This window comes from Atta colombica, unplaced genomic scaffold (genome assembly GCF_001594045.1).
Source record: "Atta colombica isolate Treedump-2 unplaced genomic scaffold, Acol1.0 scaffold126, whole genome shotgun sequence".
Lineage (NCBI taxonomy): Eukaryota > Metazoa > Arthropoda > Insecta > Hymenoptera > Formicidae > Atta > Atta colombica.
In genome coordinates, this window is record NW_017259213.1 from 5,193,570 (window position 1) to 5,204,691 (window position 11,122).

The 11,122-nt window shown below is 38.4% G+C and overlaps 1 protein-coding gene across 2 annotated transcripts in view; it reads right to left on the minus strand.

The window, feature by feature from the left end:
* LOC108684142 (eye-specific diacylglycerol kinase) overlaps nucleotides 1–1,369 on the minus strand; it is an 8,968-nt gene extending 7,599 nt beyond the window's left edge. For both annotated transcript variants that reach the window (XM_018188263.1, XM_018188262.1), the window contains exon 1: nucleotides 357–1,369. In XM_018188263.1, coding sequence (XP_018043752.1) covers nucleotides 357–1,351 — 995 coding nt within the window. In that variant the 5' untranslated portion in view covers nucleotides 1,352–1,369. The remainder of the gene's footprint in view (nucleotides 1–356) is intronic.
* Between the last annotated feature and the right edge of the window lie 9,753 nt (nucleotides 1,370–11,122).

Sequence of the window (11,122 nt, forward strand, 5' to 3'; positions counted from 1 at the left end):
ATTATATTTAAGACACATAACTTCATCACATAATCGATACAAAAATGTAAACAAAATCATTTTATACAGTTTATTTCATGCACAATAGTTAAAATTCAACTAAAGAATTGTCAAAATAAGAAAAGAAATAAATAAAAGAAATAAATAAAAACAGCTGCGATATTATTTGCGTCAAAAAACTGTTTATGCATCTCATATTTGCATTTCATATAATAAATAATTAAAATTTAAGTGCTGCAATCGCGCAACAAAATAAAACGTGTAACTTAAAAACATGCTCATTAATATGATCTTGGATCGTATCGTGCTTAGAACATCCGGGGGGATCACGGCTCCATCCAATCAGACGTACCCACCCTATCGGAGGTCGTGACTCTTTCCCAGGTAATAGCGCCGTGTATCTCGTTCTCGCGTCCGTCGGCAGCACAATGTCAACGCTCTTCGATCTAATGTTCTGTTGCGGCACTGTCAACGAGTCCGCGTCGACTATGCCACCGTTCTTATTGTTATTGAAACACGAGTCCACAGAAGCGGCGCGATCTCGCTTCAGCTCCGGCACCGTCAGAAAAATGTCACGTACGACGAACTTGGACCTGCACGGCTCGACGATCTCATTCTCTTCATCGTCGTCGTCATCGTCCGCTTCTGACGCAGTTGAGGTTGACACGACAGCGGAAAGATGCTCCAGGGGGAAGGTGGTCAATGCCTCCTGCCTGGATAGCCTGCGTTGCCTCTCCGGGAACTCTGGTCTGACCTCGAAGTCCTCGGTAGGTGTATCTTTGGTTATCTCAGATGGGACGTATTGTGACTCACACGAGTCATCGGATGTCAGGGTGACCAGAATCTCCGGGCTGCCTTCTCTTTTGTTCTCATCTTCCGATTCATTCTCGGACAGATCTGAGCTATCAGCTTCACGGACCTCTCCGGCGTCAACCTCTTCTCTGGAGATATCCTCGGCCAGCCAGAGATTCCGATATTCCTCGACGCAGGCACAGTGGTAACATCCGGAGACTTGAATAGTTGGAGTTTCCGGTCGCTCGATTCCACCTGCTGGAAGTTGACTCGGGGACGAAGTACTCGCGGAATACGCGTCTAAGCTCTTGGAACGTTGACCGGTCAGCTGAGGTACTTTTAAAGTCGAAGAGCCCCTCCTGCCGCGCATCGATTCTTGCGATCTTGCCGGAGAACACGTGGAGGACGATGAGGAGGTACGGTCGTCCTGTGTCTGCAACTGTATCTCGTCGAAGGAGGCCGACCTGATCTGTTTGGGTACCTCGAGGCTAGATTGGGACTTCATTTCTGCTCCCGTAGGAGTGCGCGACCTTTTGAAGGTCGAGCGCAGCTTCTGCATCGTCGCTTAATAGCTACCTGGCGACGCTGTCGTCCGCAATAACGGACGTTCCGCTGTTCTCTCTTAATAAGAACGACTTTTTGGATAAGACACAAACGGCCGTGTTGCTTTCCTCACTCTCTTCTTCGTCCCCGAGATTGAATATGCCGTCGTGTTCTTGGATTGTCTTCCGCTTAAACGGCAACTGAATCACTTGCTTACAAGTCGAACAGAATAATGATGATGACGATGATGACGACGCGACCGTCTCTTCTTCCAACTTGAACTTAGCTGCCGATTTGCAGCCCATTCTAAGTATTTTCATCGGCCAGAGTTACACTGAAATCTTTTGTTCGACAGTTCTCAAAAATCGTTCAAATAATGAGCGTTAATCAACTAATCACAATGGAAAAAAAGAAGCAATTAATTTATCAAGAGACCAGAGGAAAGTTTGGGAAGAAGAAATAGGAGCTGGGGAAATAGAAGGGGATTACAATTGTTTCTCAATGTTAGATACAATTTTTCGTATAAAGTGCTGTTTACTTGAAGAAGTGATTCGTTTTATAGAAACGTATGGTCACTATCGATTTTGTTTCGTTGTTAATTAATTCTCCAAATATTTTCTCGCTGCTTTCAGCACTACAATTTGAAATTATATGGGAACAAAGCTTCCAATTATTCCCCAGCACTGCAGCAAAGTTTTATGTATTCGATCCGAAATATATCAAATGATAATCATCAGCGAACGTTCCATGAAAACCATCTCGTTATACTCAATGAGAATATAATTCCGACAAAGTTGACGGTAATTAATTGAAGTAGACAAATTCTCATCTGCTTTGTTTTCTGCGTTTGTCAAACTCTCGCATCTATCTTCGCACTCAATCACTTCCTCCTCTCCTCCCCTCTCTCTCTCTCTCTCTTTTCCTCTCTCCTCCTCTCTTTTGTCTCACTGTTTCTGTCTTTACTTTCCTCTCTATCTCCCTTTTTCTTTCCTCACTAGCACCCCTTACAGCGCGGTTCTCTCCTCTTGAGTGACTGGCATCATCGATCGAGTTTTCCAGCACCGGAATTTATTTTCACAGTGACGCGTGATAATCGGGGTCGTCGAGGTCGTGTGCACTACTGTCGCGGCACGAGGCGAAATCGAGCCTAGATGATTCTGATGAGATCGGAGATCGATTGATCCTCATTGTCACCCTCACGAGATATGTTCCAGTTGACTTGAATGTCTTCAAGATTTCGCGCTTATCGTTGAACATATCGACAATCTGTCGAATGTCAATTGTAACAAAGGTTAAAATTTCTTGAGAACGGACGATCGTTCGATGCCAAGAGACAATCGACGAATATTCACCGACGAGATTCGTTCTTTCGACCTTCGCCACGTCGGTCGATCCATAAACTCGATCAATGATAGAGTACATTCCACGGAAACTCGCGCACCGTTCCACTCTCTCGCCACCCTCAAGATTCGTCTTTCTCTTTCTTTCTTTTTATCTCTTTCTCGTCTTCCCCTTTCTCTCTCAAACGCAATATCTTTCGGGTAAGAAACACCTACGCACCGTCCACGAGCCAAACGCGTCGCGTCGTCGCGCAAGAGATGAATTCAACACGGTCCTGTCACTACAAAACTTTCGTCCTTTGCTTCTTTTCGAAACCCGCGCATTTCGGAGGGTGTCCTCTCTCCATCGCGTTCTTTTGCGACCCGCGAGAAAAACGTACGGTGATACTGATTTTAAACGAGACGATAGCGACGGAGACGCGACACGACGCGGCGCGGCGAGATTGCCGGTCGGACTAACGCAAGCTCGTCCAGGCTCGTCGATGACCGATGTCGAAAGGGGTGAGAGAGAACGCGGGCGGTTATACGTGTGCACCCTCTATCCTCCCCCGTACACCCCCTGGTCGTGCTCCGCTCATGCGCCTTTCGCAACGGATTACCTCTCAGAGAGGTGTCACGACCATGCGCGCAATAATATAAAGCGTATTGGTCAGGAATCGGGGTTCATACGATAAAAAATAAGAGAGCGAGAGAGAAAGGAGAGAGAGAGAGAGAGAGAGAGAGAGAGAGAAATTTTACACGAGACCGACAGTCATCGAACAGTGTTAATGGCGTTTGTATTATTCAGATGTTTGAGATATTCGAATATCATGTTTCGTAACGTTTTGTTCAGTCGAAAATACATATTTAATGGGATTTGTAGATGTTTGAATCTCTCTCTCTCTCTCTCTCTCTCTCTCTCTCTCTCTCTCTCTATGTTCTTTCTTTCTCTCTTTCTTTTCTTTTGGACTAAAAAAGAACCCAAATATCATTTTCATCTCGTATAGCATTTATAAAATAAACTACCGTAAAGTAAACGTCATAAAGCAAAATTTACATCCACTCTACCAAACGTTTCTCTTTCTCTCTGACGTGCAAATATCAGTCCGAAAATCACCGCTGCATTAAATTCTCATATATACGGTGAATTCACGCACTCAAGTTGCAACCATAACACGTGATCAGTAACATGACCTTAAAGAATTTACTGGGAAGACGTTAGTGCTCTGTAGGTTGCAAATTAAAAGCATCGTTGATAACAGTTGAGAACATAACAGTTGAGTCGATAACAATCCCGGTGTTATCGAGAAATTAAAATATCTATCACTCTGGCAAACAGTCAAGACATTAAAATCGCACGCTAATCTTGTTAAAAAAAATCGGACTGAATCTTTTCTTTTTTCTTTTTTTTTTCTACAAATATAACCGAGTAATCTTTCGTCTAAAAAGAGAGAGTTCGCTGTTCCGTAGTTGGATAACTGCTGACCTTATCTCCGAATCGGACGGTATAGGATCTTCGCGGCATCTTAAGTTCGTGCCCTCCGCGAAATGCACCCGGTGTCCTAGCTTCGGGGCCAACTCGAGCAACCTACAATGCACACGAGAAACGCCCAGATGGTGGTATACGGTCAGCATACGTGAAGCATAACGTCTACGAGTTCTTTTAGCCATTTCTTAACCGTCTCACCTTCAATACGCTCTCGTTAAGGAACCGACCGGCACGGATCGACACTTCAGTGTAAAGGAATTTGTAGCCGGATCATCCGAAGAGTGTTGTTTATTAGTTTGAAGTGTGATTCTTCAAGCAATACGTTATTCACTTATCTGTATGTGATTGTGTATTCATTATATATAGCATATAGATTCGGTGGTGTAAAATTAAGGCTCGGATATTAATTAAAATGAATTCTATTTGATTGAATTATTTTAACGTTTCCAGATGGAAATGATAAGAAAAAATCTATGACTAAAGGCATTATTATATTTCACGTGAAACGTGACTTGTGGAGTATTATATACTCTATATAGTACGTCATGACCTTATAAGCCTTTTCTTCCTTCTAAGTAAAAAGGCGAATCTCGTGTAACAAAGAATTTAATATCTTTTAAGAAGCTCTCAACGTTTCAAATTAAAGTAGGTGTAGAGTTTAATGAGGGATTTTTAGTGTCTCGCAATAAGCTACATTTATAAATGTTTAACAAGTCCTGATCACGTAATGATCTCGAGTTTCATAAAACTAGGAGAACATAATTTCCGGATTATAGAGGCACAATCGCGTAATCACACTAGCAATTGCACGATTGTGATTAGCAATTTACGATTACTTTTTAATTAAAAATCAGAACAAAGTAGTCATTAATTTCTTTGTTTCAACTGATTGGAAAATAATCGTCAATCGCCAATCACAATCGCGCAATCGCTAGTAATTAATAATTACGAGACAATTCATCGCAACAGAAATAATTGTTCTAAATTAGTCATGAAAGAATCATCAGAAGTCGACACGAATTCATATATGAACCAGAAACTCACGTGATTCTTATTGTAATCACCTCGTCAGACTCTGGTTTTGATATCAAGCAACACAACGCGCACTTCCAGTTCATTCTCGTGATTGGTTTCCACCACAGCATGCGACTTATGCAAAGAAAGGAAGGGAAAAAACCAAGAATAATTGCAACACAATCGCCGTTTCCCGCACTCCTCTTCCTCTTATTCCCGTTAATCTTTCGTAACTGCGAATTATGTCATTTTTATGTAATAACACCTGGTACGCCTGTACTTCTCCTTGTGTAGCACCAACCTATCACTCACAAACATCTGCTATCAGCCATTGATGATGTCACTCGTTTAATTTCTGAACGAAATACGTCGTAACATCCAACAAATTACCTCCTAATTAACTGTGGTCAAGTTATACGTTATGAAGCATGATATTCGATTCCGATGTTTAATCGCAACAAAAGCGTAATACTGTCGGTTTCGTAATATTTAATAACGGCTTTAATATCTTTCAAGATCATTTCCACAATTAAATCGTGTTACGAAATGTGAATAATAATGAGAAAACGCAATGAAAAGAAGATACTTCCAGATCTCATTATCTTTAATAATTTTAATACATTTCAATGAATTCTTTCTGGAAAAACATAATTTTAATGTTAAAATAGATTTAAAGTTCTCTTTAGTCTCGTAAACTACTTTGAAATTTTAATTTAAAAAATATAACAAAATCTTTATTAACAATCTATTGACGTCAACGATAATTTCTTGAAATTTTGCAAAAAATCAATTGTCGATTGCAGAAAAAAACTATTGTTGAAATATTAAAATATTGACCAAAATAGAATTAAGTAAAAAATTTATTTTCTCTCGATACCTCTACGCGAAACATTGCGATATCTTTAAAAGTATGACGCATTAAGCAAATATTTTCCTTTTCCTTTGAGCTAACTGTCGATTTTTCAAACGCATTGTCTTCCGACATGCTTATTCTGGCTTAATTATCGCACTTCATAGCGGTGTTCTTGTATACGAAAATACGCATAATACACCCAGTAACTGCACTTAAACTTTACTCGCGCAATACAAAATGTGCGTCCGCATCCGAAAACAATTGAGAGTAGATTACGAAGGTGACTTATTGTTATCCGTCTGTTTCGCCTTCTTCGCGTTTTGCCACGTTTGTTCTTCCACGGCAATGACAGTAAGAGAGAGAGCTACAGTCCCGCTCACGCATTACAAGCCGAGATTTGCTCGTATACTTATTTTACTGCGAATTTATTAATTATGAATCGGACTCAGTTGGAGGGGGGAATGATAAATGATATGTTATATACAGAATAAATTATATATAGAATATATAGAATAAATTAAATTGCTAACCTTTTTCGATTTCGTCAACGAGTTTTTCTGTTGTCTACAACTTTGCTTTAAGAGACCGTAAGCTGTAAGCTGTTAGAGTTACCGCACATTCCGCAACAGTGACCATAAGACGTAAACTTAAGCCGATGAGCCAATCAGGATATTGCTTTAGGTCTACGTAATCTAACGGAAATGGAAATAACAATAAATTTATCCATAACCTCGCAATAAGGTGCATTTCAACCGAGGTTGAAACTCGTCTTATGGATAAGTTTACTACTATTTCTATTTTTATTAGAGTACGTAGATCTAAAGCAGTATGATTGGCTCATCAGCTTAAATTCACGTCTTAAGATTACTGTTACAGAAATTTTGTCTGCGGCAGCTTTAAACGACAATAAAAGCACAAACTTGTGCTTTTAGGTCGTAAGAATTGGATTTTACTCAATTCGCTTAAATCTAAAGGAAGTAAGAACGTAAGCAGTAAGAAAATCAACATGTTGAATTGACTACTGCTTACATTATGATTTTACGGACTTTACTCTGTGACTCAATTCGTTTATTGTTTACGTTTTATTGCTTAAGTTTTTTGTGTGCCATGGCTTTTACGGTTAAAACCTAAAGACTGTGCAAAAAGTTTAAAGACAAAAATTATTATCACGTAATCTCTTTCGATTTATGACTTCAGGCTTTCTCTTAAAGCAAAGTTGTGAACCTTATCGCGTTTCCGTCAGCAATAGAACTGTATTGCTGAGATCAGCGTTAATGAACGACGCTGTATCAATATGAGGTGAGTAACTAGTTTTTCGTTCGCGTGATTTTGCTGTATAAGCAAAATGAAACGGTAATATATTGCAAGAGGCGAATCATTTAATTTACAGACTGAAGGAGAACCAGCTCTTTTTGGAATTACGTTTTCCACACTCGTCTCCGTTACCTTCACTTAAAGAGAACGTTTATTATACCTTGAACAAAGAATCGCTCCGCTAAGAATCGCTCGCTTAAAGAAGAAGAACGAGACCCACCGTCTTTAAATCAATAAAAACGTATCCGTAGAGAAAGTTATTTATAACTACGGAAACTACTCGGAAACTCGGATATATCTTTGTCATGATTCAAAGGATTATGTGAAGTAGTAATATATGATCTTCTTACCTATTCCTTCCATATACACTTATTTTATTTAGAATAGTTGAGATTTTTATTTAGATATTTTATTTAGAATAGTTTAGAATAGTTGTGTCGAAACGAATGTACGATTATTATCATTTTTACGTATAAAAAAATAAATTACGTCATGAAACATTCGCTACCCTTACCCTTCTTCGATCCTGTCGTCCTTTTTCTCTGGTTCCTGTTTACTCTCCTCCTCCTCCTCCGCCATATCTTCGTGAATAAATCCAATTACGAAACTCCGGAAATTAAACGAAAGAACGACGAGAAACTTTCCTCAATGTACTCTGTGTCAGCAAAACGACAGAGAAACGTTACTCGATCGAGTTCTGCGATTCGATTTCTCATGACTAACTTACGTGAAATAAGTCGGGATGTCGTCGGAGCTTATTATGGCTTCTGAAGACTTGCAAAGTTTCAATTCTATTTTCCATAATACTATAATAGCATTACCGCTTGTCTGTACGTGTGTACATTAACGTCACGCGTATATGCGATGAAAAATAATGATGGTGAAAAAACAAACAAGCGAAAAAAATCTGAATGTAGTTCACAAAAGATTTAATTATTTTTAATATACATTATAATTATTTTTAATATACATTATTTTCGGAAAGATGATTATATTGCTCATCTCAATACATTGTATCATTATAATTTAATTTTTGAGTTCTGTCATATTAGGTGGATCAGAATTCGAAGGTATTAATCGATGGTTTAATTATTTTTAATATACATTATTTTAAAAAATATGATACATTATATCAATTTAATTCAATTCTGTTATATTAGGTGGATCAAAATTTAAACAAGTATTAATCGGTGGTTTTATATAAAATTCATTTTAAAATTAATTTTGAGTTAGATTTTGAAGCTTCATTATTAAGTGCTACAATATCGTTTTTTCTCTATTTACTATTCAATTTAAAAAGTCATAGATAGTGCTAAAATATTGTTCTAATTAAAGTGATAGGATCAGGACGTTAAACTGAGATGTAAAACTTTTATTTAATCTTGTTTTATTTATAAGAAAAAAATGTGTATCGAAATAATAGATCGATATTCGATTTGTAGATATCTATCATTTCAATTTGTATGTATTTATGTATCTATCATTTACAATGCATTAATTTCATCCTACACTCTAGAAAATATTGATACAGATTTAACATCATATCTTTTAATTTTAATTTTCTAGATATTGTGTATCTGTGTTCTGTCACTCTTGTCCAAATTGCAATTCAATTGCGAACGGAGAAATGTATGTGCCAAATTTCGTTACGATCTCATATTTATTACTATATTTATTATTATATTTCCGCGCGTCTCAATTCAGACGCGTTTCAGCACTTCGAGTAGGCCAATCCCGATGTATCAACCCAAAAAAAAGGTCGATTGTCGCTTACCTCATTGAAAAAGTGGCTCTCTTAGCGGCGGGCTGCGATCAGCACGCCGGTGTTCCTCCGTTTCCCGTCTTTGTAATCATCGTTGCGTAAATGAAGGACGTAACTTCCACTGTTTCACGATCAATGTCACGATAAGCGATACGTTCTCGCGAAAACGCGACCGTCAGTTACGAACACTTGCATAGTCGCGCGACGCACGACGTGACGAACCTGATCAAATGGCGACCGGCAATCCGATCGTCCGTAACAATCGTCAGGTGAATACACACGTGCGTCGATCACTCACACCAATTCACACTCGCATTTATTTCGAGCTAGCAATCATGCTCGCACTCGCATTGATTAACGAGTATTTGCGTTGACACTTGGTGATAACTCGGTTTCGTTGGAAATCAAATAGCTGCATTCAGCAAAAAAAAAAGCAGCTTTGCGATGTGTTGTAAAATTTTTTAATATGATCTTGTCCTTAATTGTCCTCACTGGATCTAAATATATATGAACTATTCATACATTAAAGAATTTTAACAATATCGCAAAGCTGCTTTTTCTTGCTGAACGCAGCTATTGAATTGTAAAATTGTTTTTTCTGAGAAATGTGACCAAAATTTAATGAATTACGAATGATCAGAGTGTAATCACGATACCAAGTAGTTTAGTAGCGTTAAATTTTATAGCCTTCACATTTATATTTATTATTTTTATTTTTTATTAATCACTTCTATATAACTTATAACTTTTATCACTTTGAGTGATCAAGATCGAATTTAGATTTATTTTATTCACTAATATTTTAATCGGAACTTAAAATATTCTACGTGCGAGATTCGCGACTGATAATCAGAATTTTTTTTTAAATGAATTCCAGGAGACCACAATGCGTTTCAATTCAAATAAGTACATTGCCGATACTCGACAATGATTTCTTCTTAGAATGAAGTCAAGGTATACTCGGAGAAGGACGAAAAACGTATTCGAGTGGAACGTCGGAACAACCTCGTTCACCTCGTTATCCCGATCAGTTCGACCTAACGGGATCTTGAAGGACCGTTCTCCAGGAAAAACTTCGGAAGAAAAACTCTTGACAGCACCATTTGTTAGTATCAACGACGCTTGCCGCAATGAACAATGACTCTTTCAGTTAACACTACTTTGACGAAACGCTACGCGACGCAACGCTGAGCTGAAGGTTGACCAACCCGTTATACCTCGACCGGTGATCGAGTAACTATGAAACTTGACGTGACGAAACCACGAACAAATGCTTCCGATGATACTGCTTGTATATTCAAAGAGGATCGGTTTCCAGACGTAGGATCACGATGGAGATCCCGAGGAGGACTTACTCGGCGACCTCCTATTATAAATAGTTGCGACCGAGACGACTAGAGGCTCGCGACCAAGTGTAACGGACGTGAAAAGAGGGACCAGAAGAAGGAAGAGGACGGCGGTCAAGCCAGAAAGAAATGGCGATATGTCGGGTGCTAGTGATGGATTCGAGCGCCCGCCAAGATAGTTGAAGTTCAAAGTTCAAACAACTGCAGGAGGGAATGCTAATTGTAATGTTATTCTACAATGTGCATTTTTCCTGTTTCTTGCTTTCTACTATTTTTTACATTTTGTCTTTTTGCTTCTTATCTGGTTTTTTGTTTTATGTTATCCAAGATAAAAATTACCGAAGTTTGAAAGAAACAAGAAATACATAGCAAGAAATATAATACAATTGTCGATAAAACGGTTGCAAAGGAGAAAAAGGCAAAGAGTAAAAAACAAGAAACAAGAAACAAAGAACACAGAATTGTAGAATAGGCTTAAACGACATGCACACAACAATTATATAGGTCTGTTTTCTATAACTGAAGTAGTATACATTTTTAAAATGAGATAAATATATATTTGATATTTAGCAAAAGCGAAAAGATAGTTCTAGTACGATTTAGTGCATTTTTATAGGAATAAAAAACAAACCTTTTGCAATCTAAAGAGACCGAGACCAAAATTGAGGAAAGATGTGCAAATATATATAT